We start from the raw sequence: 24,638 nt of genomic DNA on the forward strand, positions 1-24,638 counted from the left end.
TATGTGTCAGTATTTTACTGTGGGGAAAAAGGTAAAGCAGCAGGAGACTGATGAGTTCGCAGAGCTTGAGTGAAAGGTGTATGAAAGAGTATGAAGTGGGGAGTGCTCTGACAGCATGGTCATAGTTACATAGTCAGTTCAAAGAGCCTGGTTCCATTCGGAGCTAACAGAGTGGTATCCCAAGATGGACAGCAGCCAGCCACAAAATGAATTAACTTCTTCCTCAGCTCATGCAGTGAGTTGCCCAGTCAAGAATGAAGCCTGGATTCATGCGTAGACACACATGTTGTCACAGAAGTGCTGTGAGAATGACAGAGGAACGGGAACTTAGAGTTTCTTATTGTTGCTTATATTATTCTATTATTTCTGCACAAGAAATGCTGCTGCATCTCCTCACACTGTATAGAGCAGGGGGTCTATGCTGGACACCCTGTAAATCAGTCACAAGGGTGCCTGTACTGCTGGCTGGAGCTGGAGGAGGCAGATTTCTCTGCCTTTGGCTATCTCCTGGTACAGATGTTTTCCCTATTGCCAGCATGGAACAAACCCAGGTTAGTCTGCTCCAGATCGGGAAGCATTGCCTCACTAATTAGAAATTACGTGGAATCACAAGGTGCTGCAATACCTAGGTAGTGGAAGAGCCCAGGTAATGTGCAGAGAAACCTGAGTCAGGAAGGAGGCTAGCTGCGAACTGCTGTGGCCCTCTTCCCACGAGTGCTGGGGGGAGGAGCGAGCAGGAATCACCCGCTTTCCCAGCAGAAGCTCCCAGGTGAGCCTTGTTGGTGTATTTTTCTAGCAGAAATTGGAACTATGAAAATATGCTACTCTCTCTCTCTGGGAAACTTAGTAGCCGAACCCAGCTGCAGTGTTATCGTGTGGGAAATATTATCTATACTGGCCTTGTTTTGGTAGCTTTAATCACAACAATATTTTCATAGTTCCAATTTCTGCTAGAAAAATACACCAACAAGCCTGTGTGCCCAGTGCCTGGCACAGTGCTCCCAAGACACCCTGGTTAGGGCTCCTGCATTCTCTGACAACAGTATTATTTTATTAGCACCCCAGCAATAGACTATTGTCTGTGCCCCAGCACCCCCATTCAGAGGCGTGGGTGAGGTGCTGGTGACAGCCCAGCTGTGCGGTGACATGGCCAAGGACAGGGGGCAGGGGAAGGGCACCCATTCTGCTGCAGCTGTAGCTGGGGTCTGCGTGGTGTGCGAGAGCTGCCTGGGGTTAGTGCTGCAGCGAGAGGGCTCTTGGCGCAGCTCTGGGGACTCTTCTGGCTTCTCCCTGCTTTGTGGGCAGGGCATTTACAGTGAAAGAAGAGAAGGGGAGTGGAGTCAAAAGCAGACAGAAAGAATAGCTCTTGTTCAATAAGCATTTGAACTGTTTCTAGACAGAAAAAACATCCAGGAAAATGTGACCATTTATTGTCCCCATTAATTATTTAGTCTTTTTCCTTTTGGTGGTTGCATTAGGTATAATTTATATAAATATATGATGTATTGGGCTTATAAGAGAGATGCTGGTTGGTTAGAGAACAGGCCAAACTATGCTCTCAGACACTACCTATTGTTTAATATATTTAATATAGCTGTGTTTTAATTTGTTTCATAATAAACCATAAATAAACATCCAGTCAACTTCTATGGAATGAAATCATTGGCTGCACGCTCTTAAAGCATGTTTAACTGGAAAATTAACAATAATACTGTAATTTCTTTCCAGCTGAATTTCCAGATCAGCAAGATTTATGAAATCTTGTTGTTTGTACCTGCATTTGAATAACTTCTACGCCAATTAGCCAGGTTTGTCCTAACCTGAGATAGTGAGGAAGATGTCAGAAAATATTGACTTTTTTAAAAGTGTCTTGAAACTAGTTTGAAAGCCAGCAGAGACAGGCCTTCTAAGTACCTCCACTGGGGGGAAAAAAGGCTGGAAAACAAACTCTGCTTTTATTAGAAATCACAGAAGCAGTGTTGCAGGCAGGAAAACATTTAGATACCAAAAGCAGTTAATCAACAGCAGATTACAGGGTCTCAGAAAAGTTGGTTTTGTTACAGTGCTTGAACAATTTACTTTACATGTAAATGAGTGAGGAAAAAACACCCGCTTTTAAGCACCAATTGTTTATAAGCATTAATGCAGTGGGAAATAAAATGTGAGAAACTGGTGAAAACCTAATATGAGAGATTTTTCCATGCTTTTGGGAAGCCTAGTTGCTTTCCAGATTGGCACTGGGATTTACAGGTAACCGTACAACTGCCATAAACCCCCTTCTAACCCTCCGCACCCTGCGGATGGGTGGGAGGGAGAATTAATCTGAACATCTCTGAAGGGACTCCAGTATATTCCGGATTGTCACCGCCATTGACCAGAGGCTCTCACTCAGAACACTCGGTATTTCTGTGAAAAAATTCATAGTATCAGCCAGCACAGCTATCTGATTAATGCCAGCAAATACCAGAGATCTTGTTACCTCTATACTAATGCCTTTCTGCGCTGCCCAATAGCACCACTGAGCCTTTCTTGAACTTGTACTAAGAAGAAATGAAAGGGGGCTTTTTTTTTTTTTTGAAGTCATTAGTCAAAGGGAATTAATTTTAGGAAATGCACGCTTTATTGGAAGGGATCCTGCGGTGAGCCAGGCTTGATTTCTTGTTCCAAAGGCTCTCCTGTGGATTTTGTGGTTCCTGAAGTCATTAGTCAAAGGGAATTAATTTTAGGAAATGCACGCTTTATTGGAAGGGATCCTGCGGTGAGCCAGGCTTGATTTCTTGTTCCAAAGGCTCTCCTGTGGATTTTGTGGTGTCTCATCAGGGAAACCATCTGGAAAGAAAAGCTGGTAAAATGCATTTCTGAGGCGTTAACAGGCAAAGATGCCTTTGTTCAGACTTGTAAAATACTACCTGTATTTGGGCTGTGGTGGCAAACAAAGAGACTTTCCACTAGATGGCCCTCCACATCAAACAGTTGTTTCTTGGCTTCAAATTTCGCTTTAAACTTTGTCAACAAAGTTTCTGTCCCGTGATTCACACAGGCCAAACTCAAGTCTTCTCCAGTCCTGAAACTGGGCAGCCCTATTCCTGCAACCCAGTGCCTACTTTAAAATACCTTGTCTTTTTTTACTGTCAGTCTCTTCTCAGAATACGCATACTTAAAATCCTGCCTTCTCCTTTATGGGAGCTGTGTACATGGCTGTTAAATATTCTTTTAATCCACGTATAACAAATGGGATCTGGGACTTACGGCTGTGGGGTTGTCATGCTTGTTTTTGAACAAAAGACAAAGCAGTGACCTTATTCTGCTTGAAGTTTGTACATCTGTCACGGTCCCAAAGGGGAAGAAACCCCAGAACTAAGCTTGGAGGGGCTGTAAACTGACATTACACTGTTCACGTTTAAAGAATTGCATTAATCGACCTGGGCTTTGACTTTGGTGGAGGAATTTCGAGAGAGATCCCTTCTGAGTATTCTGCCTACGATAAGGCAACAGGAGCCCATTTTTGGAGGTCCCCTCCTTGGAGTGTGGCAGAGAATACTTCCTTGTACTTGTTCCTCCAGGTCACTGCTGTTTGTCCAAATTACACCTTCCTGTGCTTCTAGCATTTTGCTGATGCTGCCTCGTGTTAAATTGCTAGATGCTTGACGCAGGTATCATCTTCCTGAGCTGTGTGTAGGTGAACTCCTTCCGCACACTGCTCTTTCCAGGGCTCCTTATTCCCAGAGGACAACTCACACACCATGAGTGGTACGCAGCCGCTCCAGAGCCTTACAAGTGAGCCTGATGGTGGATGTGTAGCAGAGACTGGGTCTAATACTGCCGGTGTGCAGATGCTTACAAAGGGAGTTGCACCGAGTAGGTGACCAGGAGTTAATGAGAAACGGGTCCCTGGTGCTAACTGGATGCTTTGTGTACAAATGGCAACACACATAGCCTGCAGGAACCACGCAACAATTTAAGAGATGGAAAGAGGCCTGAGGAAGAGTCTGAGACCGAGGGTAAGAGGTTGCTGAGAGCGGGTGTGTTTCAGGTTCAGGTGAGGAAGGGTTTGGAGACTAGGTTTATAGGTTGGAGACTGCAATAAAAGAGTGGGATAGAAGAATATTGTGTCCTGCCTCAGCGCGGCGCAAATAGCCCACTGCGGAGCTGGGGGCTGTTGCTGTCCCTTCAGTCGCAGCTGCTAGTAACGGTATCTCAGCCAAGCAGGGTTGGAAATGTCTGTACTGAAACAAAAGCAAAAGTCTTCCTTCTCATTTTGTGAAGTGACCCATGGACTTTGGGTCTGGAGCTACTACAATATACATAACAGGCTCAGGATGGTTTGAAGTGATGAGCTGCTTGGCAAGAAAAGGGCAAACAACGGCGCAGTGTACTGACAACTGATGCTGGTAATGATTAAAACTGTCACTAACAAGGTGCATGTATGGGGCATTCATCAAACAATGCACAGAGAGGTTAAAAATTGGAATTACGTGACCATCATCATCAAAAAATAAGAAAACATATCTTAAAGTGTGCTGTTATGAGAAGGCAAGAACCGGTGTATTCACTGGGAAGGAAATGCAGCAGGTTAACAAGAATGCGACTGAATCTGGGCCCTGGTGAGCGCTCTTTGTTTCACTGTGCTGCCTTCAAGGGGCTGGAAGCAGTTTTCCTTGCTGAGAAGGGTGGTGTTGCTAAATGGTGTTCTGATAACATAATGAGAAATCAGAGCAGCTAAGTCTTGACAAGGCATCCGGCTCGAGTTAATTAAAATAGAGAAGTCATAGCATGGTGCCAAGGGAAATAGTAGAAGCACAGATGGGGAGATTTGATTGCTTACTGAGGATTAGTGGGGGCAGTGCAGAGGTCTTAGAAGGACAAAGGGACAATCTGGACCACCTGAAGGCTGGAACCAGCAGCTGAGAAGAGACGTGGGCATGTGGATTGCTGATAAACCAATTTCAAGTGTCACTACTAGTGTGAATTTGTGAAGCTTTAGGGTTAACTCAACTTTTTGGTAATTATGGGGGATGAGTCATGGAAATAAGGGTGCCTGTCCACAGTCCTAACTGTAGTTATGTTTGTGTTGTAGTAGAGCCAGACCAGGCCACATCTCTTTAACTAAAGATTTTCCTGAGCCACACTGTTCCCATCCTTTTCAGTGTTCCAAGGCAGAGGTGGTTCAAAGTGCACCTCAACTGCCAAGTGAGTCGTGGAGGTGCCAGTCACAACTCTGCTGATGTCCCATAGCAAGAACCTGTCTGCTCTGACCTGGAGGGGGAAAACAATCATGTAGCACGGGATGAGGTGTTAGCAGCTTTTCCTTGTTGCCCACAGCAGCCATAATCCCCTCATGGCCAGTCCCCACAATAGATAATAGTGCAGAAATATGAGCAGATCAGATGGAGGTCTCTTCCATGCTCTGTTTGGCCTCAGAGCATGCTGAATTAGACGACCATAATCTCTCGTCCTCTGCACATCCTCTCACACCGGGCTTCACTCTTGCATAGATTTAGGGGTGTGGTACATGGGCTTATTGCGCTTGTTGCTGTCTTCACTGGGGCTGCGTGGGGACACAGGAGGCGTGGGCCCCTAGGAGAGGGTTATGCAGGAAACGTCTTCCCCCTGCACACCAGCCCATCCCCTCCACCCCGCAAAAAAAAACCCAAGCAAGGAAGAACTCAGGGCAGGCATGCTGTTTCCCTGAGAAGAGGAAAGGGATTGTCTGCAGGCAGAAGAAGGAAATTCCAGAGCAGCTGAAAATGCAGAAAAGATGCCAGGTTAGCAGGGGTCCTTAGAAAAATAAATAAGGTGCATGAGTGTAGGAACTTGTTTCTTCCCTCTGTTCAGCAGACTAGATGCCGCCTAACCTCTGATTGGCTTTTCGTCAGCTAGGGATCTTCTTGTGTCTAAACAAAAAACACAGGCTGCTTGTTCCTAAAGCTACTATGTTAACTGAAAACAAAAAATGTTGAATTATTTCCTAGTTCAGAGCTGGTTTTGTTGGGCCTTTTGCTGGAAATCTGTCCTGATGATGCATAAATTGTCAGAGAAGCTGGTCATTTATAGCATGCTAAAACCAGAAGGGACGGTATGAAGAGGCTGGGAGCAGCTGACCCTCCTTCAGTTCATTTACAAAAACTAATGCCTCTTTATAATGCTGTATCCCTGCAGACACCCAGTGAGGCTCCAAGGACCCTATCTTGAATCTGACAGAGGGGGAGTTAACCCACTGCAAGCTGTTCTCTGACAGGTTGAAAGGCGCTGCTTGGTGGAGGGAAAGTCCCCAAGCGGGTGTTTATTGATGGCTAATCATGGGACAGACCTCTGTTTCCCTCACCTCAGGGCCGAGGTCACTGCTTCTGTAATGTTTTTACAGTGTCAAGGTGAGACACTTGCTGTGACACCAAATGTAGACCACAGCCACGTGGCAGAGAGCTCCTAGGGGAGCCCAAGCAGAGAGCAGGAGTTCAGGAACATTTGGCTCATGTGAAAAGCCGGTATTGCTGGTGGTGCAGATTTGAGGCGACGGGAGCAGAGGGGCTTCCCCTTACGCTGACTCCGCAGCTTCTCGGGCTGCCAACAGCAGACACGGCCTTAGATGCACGTTTGCTTTGACTTGCTGAGCTTTGGGGCTCAGCAGTGCGTATCAGAAACCGCCTCACAGAGGGTGTTGAGAGGAGCTGAAGCGGTTCACAAATAGACTGTGCAAGAGACTTTCAGGGCAGATAGCTGGGGCTGAAAAGTGGCATTGTACGTCTCATTTTCACCATCACTTCCATCTCCAGTAGCAGGCAGGAGAGAGAAATAAGTAGAGATTCAGTCTCAGCTCATGAACTGATGTGGCAGAAATTGGCACAATACTTGGCAGGAAGTGAAGAGCCGCGTGTGGCAGGGGTTGAGGTGGTGTCCTGGGGGACGGGCACACGTAATTCCACAGCTGCTGTGCTACAGCTGTAGCTGACACCGATGCAACAGCACTGGTTTGAATACAGCTTGGGGAAAAACAAGAGGACATTGTGGGCTTCCCAGGGAAGCCAAGAGTTTGAAAGGGGAAGGAGTGGTGGGGCAGTGAGTCTCGGGGTGACCACCAGCACAGCCGATGGTGGTACCACTTCCAGGGAGCTGCACAGCGGTGTGTGCCCCTGAACAGCCTCAGAGCATCACTGGGGCACTTCAGTGAGAGACCAGTGCAGCTCTGGTCTGGTTTAACTCACGGCTTGTTAAAACAGCTCCTTAAAAGGGGTTGCTAATTAATTTCACTTTTCTTCCTGTACACATTGTCTTGCAGCTTTTGTGACCTATAGCTGTTCGTGCATCTTTACATTCCTCTTAATTGCTGTCTGTTGTGCTGGGCTGGCAGCTTTCTTTGGAGCAAGAAACTGCTGCTTCAAGGGAGGAAAAAAGCAGCTCAATTAAAAGGACCCAGGAATTCCAAAGAAAATGCTGAGAATGGGTTAGAAAAATTGTTGGTGTTCTAGTTGCCCGAGGTAGCTGGAAATATAATGAACGCTTCCAGGTCGGTCATTTGCCTGTGGATAGCTGAGCTGTATCTGAGCTACCTGGAGGCAGTTTGGAGCTGGCTGCTATGCTGCTAGATGGCAATGCTTGAGAGCACAGAGGGGCTGAAAAGGGAGTGCGATGTGTCGGCCCTGAACCAAAACCCGGGAGATGAAGTCCTAACTTCTGGCTCTGCCACTGCTTTCCAGTACGGTTTGTGTTAAATTGCTGAAAATGCACCTGCCCTCAGTTCCTCATCAGGGACCATTGTACTTTTGTTCACAGAGCCTCTGTTGGCTCTAGGTGCTGCTGAGGATGTAGCAAAGGAAAAGTGAGGACATGTCTTCTCTGGGGCTCCCCATGCGTATCCTTTAATGAGCTGGAGTTTGGACTGGAGAAGAAAGAAATGATTAAACTAGAAATAAAATTGCCTGTGTCTAGTGAAGATCTCAGCTTGCTGGCTGCCGTCAGCAATGTTCTCTCTGTGCCTCGGTCTCTCTGTGTTGTGAGCTGTAACTCTGCCAGTTCGGTGAGACGATCTGGGCATATCGGGGGGGAGTGATGTGCCCTCTGCCTTGTGCCTGTGGAGGTCACCAGCAGAGTGAGCCTGATGTGGGCTTACACTGGTAGCCTTGCCTAAAAGAAATAATTCTTTTCTTTACAAGTTCAGAGCTTTTTCATTCCAACAAATGTGTTCCTCCTCCTTCCATAACATTGCTTTCCTGCCACAAGTCTAATCTGCCTCGTGAGGACAGGGAATTGCTATGGAAATGAGTGGGAGCAGAACAAAGCTGCTGTTACCAGGACAAGGCAGAGCGAGGCCTCATGTGGAGAAAATCTAATTTTTAAGCACCTGTGCTGGATAAGTAACAAAGGAGCTGCTGGGAAAGGGACAACAGAGCTTGTGAATGGCACTGTGTATGCGACCCACGGCACATCCCCCACTTGGGTAATAAGAGACTGTGACTCTTGTTCAGCACATGCTGGCAGTTAATCTCGCTGCCATATGGCGGCTCTGCCCGGCACCTGCTTCATCCGTGTGAGATAAGGTCAGCGTCTCCCTCTGGGCAGAGGTATTTCAGGGAATCAATGGTAATTCAGTGTCTTTGTCACCCGGGAACCACTGCCATTCCTAGGTACGGCGCTGGGAACTGGGAAGGAGCATCTTAACTTTGGCAGCGTGGCTCCTTCCTCCCCGGGCTGGTGCCATGCCTTGTGCTAGTCCATGCCACTTACAGGTTGTATCCGTTCATTCACAGTCTGTCAGCAAAAGGCATGAATAGGAAGAGATAATATGTATTTCCTTTCACACCGCGTTTTTCCTCCCTCTTCTGTTTCTATTCCACTTTTAGCCTGTTTCCTTCCATCCTGATTCCTATATTGCCTTTGCCCCCCAAAGTGCAGGCGAGCACTTCCCAGCCATCAGGGAGGACCCGTGACAGCGTGGAGCTTTGGCTGGGGTCCTTCTGTCTGCTGCATCACCACTAAAGCTCCTGCCTGTCTGCCTGCATGTGCCAAACTGTCTCCTCTACCCTTTATTCCTTCCATCTCTCTTCTGATATTTCATTTTATGTTGTGCTTTACACTCTGCAGCCATCTGTCTCCCTTCTCATCAAATCATCCTTCAAGGAAATACCGTGCTAAACCTCTCCTGTACTGCCTGGCTTTTTACATGAGACAAACCAGACTAAAACAGGGACGTGGCCAGATAACTTCTGTGTTTGTCTTCCTGCATCAGACCTTCCCAGGCGATGTGGAGATCATTGCTGGAGAGACAGGACAGGGACATAAAATTCTCAGTGCCAGCCACAACAGAAAGGCAGGCGTTCTGAGGTGGAAGGGTGCTCTTAGGAGGTTGGTGGATGTGCGTGGCTTTCTCTCAGGAGAAGGAGCTTTCTCCCTGGCTTAAAGGTAGAGTCAAGGAGTCCCCAGTTCAGGCACATGTTTCTAGTTCTGCTCATGACTCGGTGTAATATTGAGTATGGATTTAATCTCTTCTGATAGCTGCTAAATCCTCAGATAAGAGCGATATGTTATTATTCTCTACCTAATGACCTTAGATTTCTGCAGGTAACTCCTTCTAGCGCCGACATTGTATAGTGTTTGAAATTTTAGAAAGGTTCCTCCTTACAAATTAAACTGCTTTAGGAAAGAAGGCTGATATTTTAAAACTAAGCTTTATTTAGTAGGTTGTTTCTCCTGTTTCACCAATGCATTAAGAAAAGCAGGTAGGCAGGAGAGATCATTAAATCTAAGAAGCAGCCTAGGATGGCTTCTCTTGGTGTCCTGCAAATCTGTCTGCAAATGACCGTGTAAACTAGCAGTTGTTTGCTATAAATCTCTGGTCATATCTGCAGCTTGTCACCCGAAAATGTGTTAGTGGATGAATGATGTAGGTCCTGTCAGCACAGAAGAGACACTGTGGCAGAGGAGGAAAACCTGTCCTGCTTTGCCTAGCCAGGTTCAGGAAGGGAAAACGGGTGAGTTCTGAGAGCTGCAGCTCACAGCAGTCAGGGCCAAGCGTGACCTGCAGGAAAGCAGATGGTGTTGGAGACTTAAAGGCTCCTTTTTTCCCCCACTCAGGTTGTGTCACTTTTCTAACCTTTTGTTGAAATATTTGTCAAATACTCCAAAATTCTGATGCCCAGCTCAGTTCTCAGTATTGTACCTGCAAAGCAGGTTTGGTACAAAATGTACCGTGGCTTCGTGATCTCCGTGGCCTCGTGATCTCCGTGGCCTTGTGGCATTTGGAATTAGAATAAGAGAATCAGGGATTTAATGCTGAGTCCTCCCAGTCTTTCTTTTGTTTGGGAGCCTCATCGAAATGTCTTCAAGCCATCACTTTCTAATCCCTCTTTTCTTTTGTTTCAGATTTCATTTGACCTGTAACATCACTGTAATCTGAGCTTGCTTAGTTTTCACACCCATTTCTTTACTTACTTAACCGTAGTTACTGCTGTGCCCAGTCAGTGAACTTCGTACAGTTACAGGAGCGATGCATATGTCCCTTATCTATAGCAAATAACAAGCCAATGAAGACAGATAGCTGAGGCATGGAGACCAAGACAGTGAGACTAGGACAGTCACGCTGCACCTGTCCCCTGGGGGTCCTGACCCTGAAGAGGCTAGTGGAAAAGTTTAGAGGAAATCTGAAAGATTTAGAAAAAAGTTGTCTTTCAACTGACTTTCTATTTAAAGGAGAAGAAAAAGGGAAAGCTCAACCAGAAAAACGGTACAATTTAACTGTACTGATTAGTTGCTTTTTCACTGACAGCAGCTCATTTCCCCAGAGTAAGAATGGGACACAGGCAGCAAGTTGTTGTGGCTGCTTCTCGCTGCCCTGCTGGGAGGAGCTGCCCTGCTCATGGGCATTTTGCTGTTTGGCTGGCAGAGCTTCACTGGCAAGTGAGGTGCCTTCTGGACCTAGATAAGTCATGGAAGGAAGTTGAAGAATCTGCAATAGCACATGAAGGCTCCTGAGATCAAGGCTCTGTTACTAAACATGGATGGAAATAGCCCCACGAAACAACATTCCAATGAAAATGTTGATTTGTTGGACCCGACTGTCTCTTCCAAAACACTTCTGTTCAAGGATCTGTGGAGGATTCTGAGGTGACCTTTCTACGCTGCTCTCCCTGAGCTACTGGCCAGGCAGATCAGTCTCTGGGGCAGACCCATTTTCTGGGCTAGGACCTGGTGGGTGATGCCGGAACTCAAAGACTCCATGCTCATACTGAGACAGCGATGTGATAGCACCCAGGGAAACTCAGAGGTGAATGTGAGCCTGCAATTTAGTCACACACTTCCTCTGGGTATCCCCTCCTCACACACTGCCACTCTTGAGGTGATGGACTGGGGAGATCATAGCGTTACTATGGTTGGCTTCCCTTTGCTGCGTGGTGCTTACCTGTCGTGGCAGCAGCGTGCTGTTGACTTGTTGAATCAGTTAGGCTAAACTCTTTGTGAAATAGGAAGCTTCCCTATTGTGTGTCAGTAATATTTCTGACCTTTTCTGTTCAACTTGGCGATACCTGTTTATAGTCAGCAACAGAACGTAATGTAGTACAGCGTTTGCTGGATTTATGGTGTTCAGTACGGCTGAATATACGCTTTCTTAGACCTCCCAAACTCAACAGATAAGATAACTAAGCTTTTAGTGGGATGTTGATTGAAGCAGAAATGAGTAAAGTAATTAACAGTGCGAGATTCAGTTTGAAAATCAATACAAACTGTACTGAGCCAGAATAAGAGCCAAAAGAGGGGCTGCTAGTACTGTAGGTCTGAATCAGCAAGATGTGTAAAAAGCGCATCCACCTAATGTAAATTTACCAGAGAGCATTTTAAAAAATCAATAACTAGAGCATTAAGGCCAGGTTTACAGGAAATTGCAGGAGGATCATTCAGGATGGCACCACAAAATATTGAACGCTGAGATGCAATGGCAATGAGCTGTCTAAGTTCAGTATCCTCAGGAGTGGTTTTCAGAGCAGCTGGCCCCTTGCAAATGATCCAGATGTGGAAGTGCCTCCTTAGCTCAAGAAAATGAAAGGAGACAACAACCAAATATTCTTCAGAGCCACCTATTCTGGGTGTTTGTCAGTGTGCCAAGATACCAACCTTTTAACATTTTAAATCTAGCAGAACCACCTGAACAGTTATAAGCCCCTGTGGAAATGGCTTTGGCTGGACTTGCCCAGGTCTGATGGGGTTGAATCTGTCTTCCAGTTATTTGCTGTTCTCCATTTTTGTAAAACTGAAGCCTGCCTGCATTCCTGAGACTTTTACAGGGGCACAATTAAAGCTGAACGATCAAGCTCATGCTGTAGGGCTTACTCTGCCCTCCGTAGGCCGTAGCAGATGAATAGCTGAGCATAAGCGAGACCATGAACTTGTGATGTCCCCTGGGCTCTGTGGTACTCCTTGCATGCAGGTTAAATGAGAGAGCCATGAGCTTCTTTGTGTCTGTCATGAGGATGTCACCTGAGGGTGAAGCGGTCAGCTACTGCACAATAATCAGCAGGTCCATACCTTTGCTTACCTTTCACATTATTTACCTTGCATTATTCACATTTACACTTTGATGGCCGTAGAAGTGGATTTTTAAAGGTGGTTCAGTTGAAGGTTGCTAGAGTTACCACTTCGCTATGCACTTTCCAGTCATGAGGATGCCAACGCTTGTTACCCTCCCAGAGCTGCTGGAACTTCCAGCTCATGATAACTAGCTCTTTTATCTGAGAGAAGGGAATAGATCTGCTATAAGGATGTTGTTTTCAAGCATCAGGAGAAAACTAATTAGACTGAAAAAGAGTTATTTGTTAATTGAACCACTGTATATGAACAACAAGCCCTTGAGATATATGTTCAAAGAACTACAGTGTTGGATAGCATCACTGTGAAATACTTGGCTGCATCTTTCACTCCAATAAATGCCGGCAGATCATTGTATTTGCATTTATGTTTCTATCAGCCAAAAGTGTGCAGCTGAGGTGACAATGAACCCTGTTGTGTGATCACATTCAATCCTAACCAGCTGGTGGAAGATACGGAAGTGAGAGAATCTGCCCGTTAACAGGACATCCTTGGGATGCCGTAAGCTGGGAGGCAGCGCACACTTCCACCACTGACAGAGGTCTGAAGTTATAGCTGGAGGTGACTCGCACCCACTCAAGGTTTCATTGCTTCCCTTCCATCTTGCAATAATAGTGTAATTCAGCGTTTTGGGTGTTTCAGTGCTGGTGTCTGCTTAAGGCATTAACTGTGTTGCCAGCCATCGACAGATGCAGGGCAGGATCCTGAAGCCAAACGTATAATCACATCAATATTGTTCACACAGTGCTCAGTGGATGCAGGATTGAGTGAGCAAAAATAATCACCTTGTGCTTTGCCTACCCAGGCACCATAGCAACTGAAATGCTGTGCTTAAAATTATCATTGCTTTTTCCTGCTATCCCTTTGTTCCATCTGGTGCAGCCTGTCAAACTGTCTTAACATACAGTTCCGCAGATGCCAGCTATCAGTGTGTAAGGAAACGAAATGTGCACGAGACTTGAGGAGTGATGCTGAGCCTTATAAGCTGGCTTCTTTGTTGCTTGGCATGCCCTGAGACAGCATGGCCGTGGCACAGCACGACGTTCTGGGAGGTGAGCCTCTGATGGAAGCACGCTGCGTTGCTACATGCGGGGAGTGCTGGGGAAATAACGGCTACAGTGATGGCTTGTTAGGTAAGGAGCCACGTTCCTTCTGCTTTGCAGTGTCAGTAGTAGAATCCGTGTTGTTTGAGAGGGGAAGGAAGATCGTACTTGAAAGAGTAGCTGAAGACTTGGCCAGGGTGGTGAACATGGGAGATCCTGGTCAGACTTGTCAGCACTGTCAAAAAGGTCGTCTGAACTTAAGCATTTTTATTTTTAGGCACCTAAATAAATAATGTAACTTCAAAACAGCTGAGCAGCCAGCAGGTTTCATCGACTACTTACTTTGGCTATTTTATTAGACCTTTGGCTGTGCACACACTATTTTTCAAATTCTGGGAGTAATCCTTTGATGTTTACTGTGACTTAAAAAGCTCCAGGATACCCCGGCACCACTGGTGAGAAGAGCAGCTAGAACTGGGAGTTGACAAAGCTGCACATTCTGCAGAGCTCTTGCCTTTGCTCCTTAAGCCCTGTGTAAGCAGCAAGGTAACGGGCTGTTGTAGCAGTGGTGCACTGCTTTGTGTGGTGTACACGGGGTAAGCAGCTACAGGAGGAGTAGACCGTGGAATAAAAGAGTGCTGCTATGCCCACTTTGCACCACACAAGATGATGAACAACTGCATCAATACAGTCTTTTGGATTAAAACTAAAGCTTTATTAGCCAGTGTTGAGCCTGTTAAAAAAAATCAGCTTTTCTTCTGGTCAGACCTTGCCTGAGAGAATCACAGAATAGTTTGGGTTGGAAGGGACCCTAAAGATCAACTGGTTCCAACACTGTGCCCTGGGCAGAGACACCTTCCACTAGACCAAGCTGCTCAAAGCCTCATCCAACCTGGCCTTGATCACTTCCAGGAAGGGGACGTCCACAATCTCTCTGGCCAACATGTTTCAGTGCCTCACCACTCTCACCATAAAAGAATTTCTTCTGGATATTTCATCTAAATCTACCCTCTTTCAGTTTGAAACTGTTAACCCTCGTCTGATCACTTGAAGAGTTCCTTCTCCGCAGTCCAGATCCTTCACAATTCTCTTACTGCACCCGCAGCTCTGCCACTGAGATCTGGCAGTAAAAGCAGTGCAGTGCAGCGGCAGCGTGTTGGCCAGCAAGCCAAGAACTGGTCTCCAGATGGACACTGGCAATGCCAAGTCTGCTGCGGGGTGTGCTGGTACGTTATCGAGTATGTCACTCATCCCAGGCCTTGCACGGATTGACTCTAAGTCTGCAGTGGATGAGCATTCATTATTTGCATATCATCCATTAAAAGGGGGGGGGGGGGGGGGACTTAGTAAATCAGAGTATGTCACTCATCCCAGGCCTTGCACGGATTGACTCTAAGTCTGCAGTGGATGAGCATTCATTATTTGCATATCATCCATTAAAAGGGGGGGGGGGAGGGGGCCTTATCATCTGCAAGTTACATGATTTGATTCACTGAAGCGAAAATGTTGGTCATCTATAAATAAGACAATTTCATTCACTAGAGCCACTGGGATACGATTTTACGATGGGGTTGAGAGCCTTTTTTATCGATCACTTCAAATCGATTGTGTTGTTGCGTACGAATTGGTACCAAACATCACCGAATCACTTTTATGACTCTCCTACATCAGTGCATATGGAATGTTGTGCTGTATCATCACATATTTGTTTAATCAAGCTAATATTTCATCTGCCTCGTTGGAACGATAATGTGATGAGAACAAATTCAAATTACTGTAAATGATCAACCCATTCATTTCTGATCAAAGAGCTTGCTGAGGGATTTAGACTTTTTTTTAAACCACACAAAGATTCCTTCTCTTTCCTAAACATTACATTTTGCAGAAAGAAAAGAAAATCTCCACTTTAGGGAAAACCACTTTTTGGCACCACAGAATTCACTTCCAAGTTTCACCTTCCTTGAGAAGAGCTGGTGGAATTGGCTACAGAAAGCACTTTGCTTCCCGGAGCTTTTTGCATCGCCTGCTTCGTTTGCGTTTCTAAGGACTCGATGTAGGGGACCTTGCTTTCGCCCAGTCAGGCGATCATCCCCAGATCCTAAGGAAATGGACTTCTCTGGCTGTGCCTCAGTAAAGAGAGCGAATGCAACTGCGCACCACCGCAGGGAGACAGGGTTCAACAGCTCCTCGGATTTGGATGACAGCTCCTCGGATTTGGATGGTATTTCTCTGTACTCTTTGCTGGAGGAATGGGCTCTCAGCCCACCAGGCACAAACATGAAGATGTTTTTAATCCCTCCAGTTGTCTGCCTCGTGGCAGGCGTCCTCATCATTCCCACCATCTTGTTTGTGATCTTCTCTAGGTTTAGCATCCGTCAGGAAACAAGGTACATGCTGCTGGGAAACGCTCTGTTTTCTGACCTGGTCTACCTGCTGTTCTACACCCTGTCGGCTGCTCTCAATGCAGCACGCATACATCTCCCGGAGAAAGCTTGTGTCCTCCTGCTGTTTTTGCTGGCCATGGCTTGCTGTGGAGGATTGTTCACAGCTGTTGCAATAGTCCTGGACACGTACATTGCCATCTTGTTTCCTCTGCGCTACGTTGTTCTTTTGCCTCCTTCACGAACTAAAAAAATTATTGTATTGCTCTGGATGTGTTCTGGGGCTTTCCCTGGGATCTTCTTCTTAGTGCTGTCAAGCACTCACAGCTTTGTGCCCTGTGTCCTGGAAATGTGCTCGGTTCCAGTGATAGTAATACTAGCTCTGAACGGGACAAATGCTGTGAAACTTTGTTTCTGGCTTTCCACCCTGGTTATCTTTCTCTGCCTGTCCCTCATATTTTGTTGCTATGCTATTCTGTATTTTAAAACCAAACAGTCGGGTATATGGGAGGGCGTCTGCTCCAGAGCCAGTGTAACATTCTTAATGCACAACACTGTGTTGTTTTTTCACTTCTTTCCACTCTTGGCCCTTTTTGTAGAATCGCTCTTGTGCATTAATGTTGTCATCAGACTGCAGACAGGAATCTGGGTCTCCCTGACAGTCTTCAATATCCTGATGATTCTGCCTAAAGTTTTGTTCCCTTTTCTGTACGGACTTCGATACAGAGAGATCTCAGCATCTCTCAAATCCATTGTCAGAAGGAAGCAGCTTCGCCTGGTGTCCCCCGTTCCGTCATTGTCCTGAGCCAACGCAGAGGGCAGCCACAGCAGAGGAGTTGTCCTCATCTTGTGAGCATGCAAGCCTGACGGAAATCACTCAGCTTCTGAAGAAGAGACCTGAAAAAAACCTGATCAGCTCATGTCAGAGACGGCATGGGTTGATCACTCTGCCTGCTTGGTGCCAGAAGGCCACAGATCTTTCATCACACCACAACTGAGAATGCAGCGAATGCTGCCCTGGACGGAGTTCTGAGCTTTTTCTGATGTGGGAAGGCAGAATCTTTTGAAGGATTTATTGAATCAATCATCCACCTGTGGCAGATGCCTTTCTGGAGAACAGAAAATTAAAAATAGATGGCTCAAAACAAAGGGGGTAACCACAGGTCTCTTGAGAGCATCACCTACAGCAGAGAGGGTCCTTGACCAAACATGCTGGGAACAGAACTGCTGTTTCTTTCACTCACAGTGTATTCTTGCAAGGTTGGTAGCCAATGTCCTGTGCTTTGAAACAGCCACTGAGAGGAGCCTCTGGAAGCTGCTGTACTCGGCGAAACGCTCTGCTTCCTCCTGTGCCGCGTGCTAGCGTATTGCCTGCCTCATGGATTCTGTCTAACAATCTGCAAAACAAGAGGCTTTTTTAGAATCTCAGTCTGATGGGAAGTCACCTTTTTTGGCAGCCCAGCACATGACCCTGTCAAGGAGTAACAGAGATGGGTGGGCTGCTCAGGGGGGAAAGCAAGCCAGGAGCAGCGGGTGGCAGGGCATCTCTGCAGGGCGCAGTCCCACTGTGCCTGTGCCGGGAGAGCCACGCGGGTGGCTGCTGGGAGCCTGTGTCTGTCCAGAGCCCTGATGCCCTGCTGGGTCCGTACTAATGTGACCAGACCAAGGCTGAGCCCAGCTGCTGCAGGGGCAGCAGAGCAGGAGCAGTGAGGTGTGAGGCTGGGCACAAGTGTACCCGTAGCACAGCTCAGACATGACCCAGAGCAAGAGACTAAGTGTAAACTCTGCGGAGGCACCTCCCAGTGCTGGCTTACAAAAATCTGCTCCAGCAGCCTGATCCCAGGTTACAGCTGCACCATGTCAGAGCTGGTGCTGGGTACCTGCCACCAAACCCCTAGGAAGGCCAGGAGGAGAAGCTGCAGAGCTTGTAGATGTACTCAGGGGCCAGAGCGGTCATGTTTGGTAAGAGCCTTTTAGTTTTCCAGATCAGCCACCTACCTATAGAAGATGAGTGAAACATGTTTCTGATCTTTAAAGAAACCAAAACTTCTTTAAACATAAACATCAGTGCTGGATGTTGAAATCATAGAGCAGTTCCTTGGACTTGAGGAAAGAGCTTTTTTCTTTCTAAAGGTAATACTTCTAGGATTTGTTACTTTTTCTAGAAGAATACATTGAACTTAAAAATAAAGGCATTAGAAAGTGGCCCTTGATTTCACTCTGCGCGGTATTTTCCGTGTTTCCTTGTCTCTCCACCTTCTGTTGCTTGCAGCAATACAAAGAAAGTGCCGAATGTGGCTTTTGGGTATTGCACACTCATCTGAAGAATTCCACTGAGTGTGAGCTAGGAGGAGATCGGTGTCTGGTTGCATGAGATCGTTGTTGGCAATGAAGCCTATCAGAGAGGTTCTTGCTGATCTCTTTCTCTCCTCATTCCCAAACTGCTTGTAACTCTCCTCACATGGCAGTGTCTGCGCTCTCCACTTTGCTGATACAGCTGCTTCTGGGGTTGCAAGTTAAAAATATCCCTCCAAAGAGAACTGGTGGTGGTTTCATTTTAACCGAGATTATCCCAGTGATCTATTTTATAGGATGTTCTGCAGACAGCTGTGTCAGCACTGTTGAGGGGGGTGACACATTCCAGTTCAGAGGTGGGAATGAGCAGGCGAGTCTTAGAGGCTTTGCTGCTAAGGGACACTTCTTGTGTAAGAACGTCTCTAAGGTAAAGTTGTGACAAGCGAATAAACTGTAATATTGCACATTTGCTTTAACCATGGTTCTGTGCTTCCACTGTTTTGACCCAAAGGAGGATTAAATTCCTGAGTAATTACTTTGTTTTCCAGAAAATGACCAACATTTCTTCCCATAAAAAAAAACATTTCTCTCTTCAATAAAAAAAAGTAGGACTTAGAAGTTGCTTTTTACTGGCTGCTTTTATTTTTCTCCAAGATGAGTGTGCCATAGGCATCCATCACACAAGCTGTGTTTGTATAAAGACTTTATCTTCAGCCTCTAACAGGGCTCTTCCATAACACTAAGAAGGATGGGGAAAACGTCCGTGTGCTTCTTGGTCTTGTATGATTGAAAATGAAAGAGGTGCCTGTAACTCCCCAGGCTGGCCGTGTCCTGGGCCACAACTTTATGCCAATGCCCATCAACCAAGATGCTGATAACTTGCAGGTTGTTTTGTCTGTGCAAGGTTCTTTCAAGCTTTATTACCTGAAGTTTACCTAATCTGTAAGTTTTCACCCTAAGGAGTACAGGTAACTGTGTAAAGACTATAAAGAAAGGTAGTTCTACATACAGCCACGGGTGACTTTGAGAAGCTGCAGGTTAATAGCACTTGATCTTCCTGCCAGCCTCTGCCAACTGTGGAGTTAATCTCTGAGACAGACTCGGGCAGGGTGACATGGCCAATTTTGTAACTGCTCTTATATACACATCCCCTGGACATATTTAGAGACAACCAGAAGCTTGGTAACGTGAAGGACACTGAAGACAGAGGAAGTGAATTGGTGATCGTGGCAAGTTTATGGGTGTGTGAAATCTGTCTGTAGCGCTATCGTATGGACCAGGCAAACAAAACACTGCTTCGTGGAAGTGACCTTCTGAGAAAGATGACTAAAATAATCTTATTCGTGTCCTTGAGATTGTTCCCTAAAATGGGTGTTCATCTAGAGAAGATTTTAGTTGGACTGGTCTTAGTGAAGTTGAACAGAATTCTGAAAAGGTCACCTGTGCTGCAAGAGGATAGTATTTTATTAAGCCACTTTAAGAAGGTTTAACATTAAGTAGTTAAGTTTTTCTTAAGTGACTTCCCGTGGAGTATTACTGTGCTCTTTGGTACAAAAGCAGCATGGTACAGCACATGGAGAGGAAACACACCGTACACCGGAACTGTTTGCCATGGGAATTTCCTCAGCCTGTCTGAATAGGACCAAAGGAGTCACCAGGGCAACGTCACAAGCACTGGGTTCCTCTAACTCTACTCATAACCGTCTTGAGTTTTGGCTTAAAGATTGTTAGGCTTCTTTATTTCCCAGGGCCTCGTGGCTGTAGTGATTAGCAACCTTGTAAGGATGTCTCCTTAAGCATAAGCATAAGCTCTGGAAATTCAGACTGAGCCTGTTTACCAGAGCCCAGCTATCGAACTCTCTCAGGTCACGAAAGTGAACTTCTTGGATGTCAGTGTGCCTGCCCAGCATCTTAATGCGGCGTGGAGTGGAGAGCAGTTGACTTTAACATGTGATTTGGCAGCTGGGGGGACAGTAATCCTTTAATGGATTGCGGTAGCATGAATCACTAAAGGGATTCTCATTTACAGCCTAAACATATTCCTGGTCAGTTCCCCCGCCTTGTCTTGTGCCGACATTGTCCCGTTGCCTACCGCTGTTGTCTCCCCTCTCTCAGCTGGATTGGCAGGGCAGCTGACTGGTGTCGGTAACCTGCAGACCGGAGGGAGTCCGACCTGCATTCCAGGGGCTGGGTGGGTGCCATACAGCACTGGAGAAACAATGACGACTGCAGTTAGGCCCGTGCCTCGAGTGAGATCGGTTTCAGTGTCACCAGATAGGGACAATCTCCAGACAGGTAAACAAGCACATGGCTGTGGATTTGGGGTTTGGTTCCTCTGAAACCGCTTGAGTAATTATCCAGTAAAACTAATTAACCTCCTGCAGTTTTAGTAATTAATATTAGAGTGCCTACTCCTGCTCCGTCGGTTGGCTGCATCGTTTTCTGAGGGAAGTTTAATAAGTCAGAAGGAAACTGGTGTTTGCCTGGTGGCACTCAGGCAGCCCAGAGAACCTCAGGGCTGCATTCCAGCCCTGGGGCACAGCGCCGGCTGCCCCCGAGACGGGTCACACAGCTCCCACGGGAGGTCCTCTGCTCTTTGCTTCACTAGTGGCTGGTCTCGTACAGCGAGATACCGCAGGTCCTTTGGCCAGAAGCTGTGACTGTGGCCATTCTCAGTGGGAGTGGGGGGGTGTGACAGAGAGCCTGTGACAGGAAAAGGAAGTAACAACGCTCTTCAAAACGTGACTTCTGCTGTCTCCTGTCTCCACCTGGGAACTGAGGGCACAGCCCTGCTAGTTCTTGCCGGTTTTCCACAAGCCTCGTGATTTTTTGTGTCTTCATGAAACTACTGACCCTGAATGGTTTTGTTTTTCAATATGCTTTTAGTCGTGCAGATTGCAACATGAATCCGAAAGAGAAGGGAGGCAACTGAAAACAGCTCTTCATGGACTGCTGTGAGACACCAGAATTTTTGAGAGTGTTGAGTTAGGAGAGGAAAGGGAGCCAAGCTGTGGTCCTGCTGTCTCTTGTTCATCGGTGAGGGATGATCTGGCCCGTGCTTGCCTAAGGTCGGCAGGTGTGGCTGGGGAACCGCCACAGGAGAGATGGGAGGCTGTTTTCTGTCTCTGATACAGAGTTAAGAATTTGTATTTAGAAGTTTATTTGGACAACTTTTTTCCAACTCAGTGGATTCTTTTTCTCAAGGAAAAAAATACAAGTTTTACTACTGACACGGGGAGAAAATCAGCAACCAGCTCCTGAGGGATACTGGGTTTTGGGATGATTCCCAGTAGGAAGAACTGGTCAGCTTCAGCAGCCACTATCGTTAGTTTTGGCAACAGGTGAAGTTACAGAAACGCAGTTGCTCAAGGGAAAAGGGAGGTATCGCCCTGTTCACCCCCTGCTCCTCTCCCTGTAGACCAGCCAGTACTGCTGGCCAAGCCAAAGGAGGTAACTGTTCTTCACAAAATCCCGCTGAAATAAAATACCCTTTTTAGCAGGCATTTCTTTGTGCCCTCTGAAAAGTAGAGCGAGATGGGACAATCTGGGCCAGCACAGAAGTGTGAGAAGTGCTGCACCCTGCAGAACAACAGGAACGTAAAGAAAGAGGGGGACCAATTTAAAGAAGAGTTGAAAACGGAAGGACTGTGGGGAAATCCGAGCAAGAAAATGTGGGGATTGGCTGGAATTACAGAAGAGAGTTTCAGGTTGTGGGGGAGATGGCAGAAGAGACAGGATTTCTCACAGTCTTTCCGAGGGAAGGATGCGGTGGAGACCTGTTGGGGGGCACGCACTTACCCACGGCTGCATCTGCCCTGCTCAGCTGCACGGTTGGGGCAGACTCACCAGTACGGTGTGCGGGCCCTGCTGTACCACTGTGCTGAAATTCAGGAACCCCCGGTTCTTCTCAGCCCATCATGAGAGAAATACTATTTTTCAGTACTGTATAAGGCAAAAGGAGACATTACAGAAAGAGAGAAAGAGGCTGGAAGGAGTCACTGCTCTTTGCTTTGACAGATTTGTTTTGCACAGTGTTTTCTGTCTTGATTTAATGGTGAGTTGGCTCTTTCCAGCAACTAGGCAGGGGAGGAGGGACGGGAATATGTTCCCAGCCTTTGGCCAAGAGTGTCCCAGAGCGTCCCAGGCATGACCTCGTTCGTGTTTATTTTTCTTTCTCTACAACTGACCCAGATGCTGTGACTTGAGACTCAGGCCCTCCTGGCCTGTTGAACATTTGCCCCTTCTGGTACGGCATGTGATGGTCCCAGGAATCAGGCTGGGAACAGTACCTGGAACTGTTTTTCTCTTCAGCAGCCTGTTCTGTCCGTTTGCATTCCAGGAACTCAAAACCCGTGAGAAAAATGCTGGGAGAGCACTGCCACCAAGTGGGGATGGAGGCAGGGGTGCCAGCAGCCCGGGCACACTGCTCCGCTTCTGTCCAGCAACAGTGAGAGGGAAAAAAAACCTTTCAGGCAAAGCAGTAACACAACACACACACACACCCCGAACAGAACAAAAGGTAACTCGGTTTTCGTCTGCTTTATTAGAAAACAGCGGTGATGACTGTTCAGTGGGACCAGATTAGCGTTCATTTCTATTTGCAACCTCTCTCGTGGGAATGACAGCAACGTTTGCAAACTGAGATGGATTTTTCGGTCATGCAGAACTGAAAAACTAACAAAGTGTCTTCAAGCAAACACACAAACAAACAAACCACAAACCAGTTTTAACTTAATCTAATGTGCCAACCACTGGGAAAAAGCAGAGCTTTGGAGGAAACGATGTTACGTTTCACCAAAGTTAACAAATCTTTCAGTCCAAAAAGCATCTTCTCTTTTTCACTAGTAGGTGCTGCAAATCCAGCTTAACACAATAAATAGTTGAACAAACTTCGGGACCAGGCTGAGCCAGTTCAAGCACGTTTCAGAGCAGTTATAGCTGGGAAGTCAAGTTTCCCACCCACGCATCACATTTTTTTGCCCGATTGGAGGTATTGTGTTGGCAGGAGTAAACTACAGCTGGTCCCTTTGTTTTTCTGTGGGGGGAAGGAATTGAGATAATTTAAGGATATACTGTACAAAGGAAATGCAAGGACTGAGCATATATACAGATACCCCCCAGAGGACCCCCACGGCGGTATTTCCATCCATCGCTACCGGCAGCTAAAAAACATCATCGCTGCGGTTCGTGCCACAGGGACACGGAGGTGTTGGGTTTCTTTGCAATTCTCCTGAGGTCAGACAGAAACCGCCCCAGGCACAATCCTACGGATGTGTGTGTAAGACTTCCTGAGGGTAACGCTCCCATGATGAGACACCCCCCGCGGCAGGACACACTCTTCTGTCAGCTTCTGAGTTTCAGGGTCCCAGCACAGCACTGTCGCAATGACTTCGTTCTTTTCATCTCGGCCCCCGGTGATAAACAGCTTGTTGTTGCAAGGAGAAATCCCACAACTGGCCCTCTCGTGGGTGAACTGGGTCACCAGGCACCACGCGTCGTCCTGGGGGCTGTAGGAGTAGAGCGCTTTCATTGCCCCACCTGCAGAGGAAATGGATATCAGTTTGCGCTGGCCATTCAAATGTCAGACATTTGAATTAAACTACCTGCTTCAATGAGGCTCCATTCCTGACATTCGTAAGAATGATTTATGCCCCAAAGCTAAAGAAAACCAAGGTCAGAGGATACTTCGTTGTTTTGAGAGGCAGGTCTGCAGAAGGACACTTACTGTTCACAAGGCTGTGGAATGTAAGGCCAAAGCAAACTGCTGTGGTCGTGCAGCGTGACCACAGCGCACCCAGCGACAGACCCTCCTCTCAGCTGCTACTTCAGCTAAGGACACAACTTTAGGAAAATACAGTCTTGTTTAAAAGACCTTAGATCATGAAGGACTAGGTGTGGTAAGCCATCACTATGAGAGATGGGTACATGATTTTTCCACTGGCTCCTCTCACTTCAGGGTCTATCGTCCAGCAAACCTCTTTCTGCCTGGAGCTGGCTGTTTGCAAAAGCCCCTTCCTTTGTTAGGGGTTTGTCAGACCAGCCGATAATATTCTTACGGGTATGTTAAACAGAGCATAACTTTCGGGTTCTCCAGTTTCCCAAATCTGTCATCATTCCTGAAACCTTTTGTGCATCTTTTCCGATTTTGCGGGGTCCTTTTCTCATGAAAAATGGCCAATGCCTCAATCCTCGAGAAAGACTGGAAATATATTCCCTCCTGAGAGTACCAGCAGCTAAATGGTTCTTATTCTGAACTTTGCAGGGACTGAATGTGTCTTCTATAGCGGCTCTATAGAACAGGGCTGGGGAAACCCTGAAGCCATGGTCTTGTTGATGAGGTTCAGCA

At 46.8% G+C, this 24,638-nt stretch overlaps 2 protein-coding genes across 2 annotated transcripts in view; one reads left to right on the forward strand and one right to left on the reverse strand.

Annotated features, from left to right (window-relative positions):
- The first annotated feature begins 15,722 nt into the window (after positions 1–15,722).
- On the forward strand, positions 15,723–16,802 carry GPR148 (G protein-coupled receptor 148). The gene has a single exon (XM_010138768.1). The coding sequence runs from the start codon at positions 15,723–15,725 to the stop codon at positions 16,800–16,802; it is 1,080 nt and encodes a 359-aa protein (XP_010137070.1).
- Positions 16,803–22,819: 6,017 nt separating this feature from the next.
- KLHL6 (kelch-like family member 6) overlaps positions 22,820–24,638 on the reverse strand; it is a 22,762-nt gene continuing 20,943 nt past the window's right edge. Inside the window, exon 7 of the mRNA XM_010138767.1 lies at positions 22,820–23,830. Within this exon, the coding sequence (XP_010137069.1) occupies positions 23,529–23,830 (302 nt within the window). The 3' untranslated portion in view covers positions 22,820–23,528. The remainder of the gene's footprint in view (positions 23,831–24,638) is intronic.

This window comes from Buceros rhinoceros, unplaced genomic scaffold (assembly GCF_000710305.1).
Source record: "Buceros rhinoceros silvestris isolate BGI_N320 unplaced genomic scaffold, ASM71030v1 scaffold2966, whole genome shotgun sequence".
In the NCBI taxonomy this organism is placed as follows: domain Eukaryota; kingdom Metazoa; phylum Chordata; class Aves; order Bucerotiformes; family Bucerotidae; genus Buceros; species Buceros rhinoceros.

Coding starts and splice junctions, on each gene's coding strand:
- GPR148 (XM_010138768.1), top strand. CDS start 15,723: ATGGACTTCTCTGGCTGTGCCTCAGTAAAGAGAGCGAATGCAACTGCG.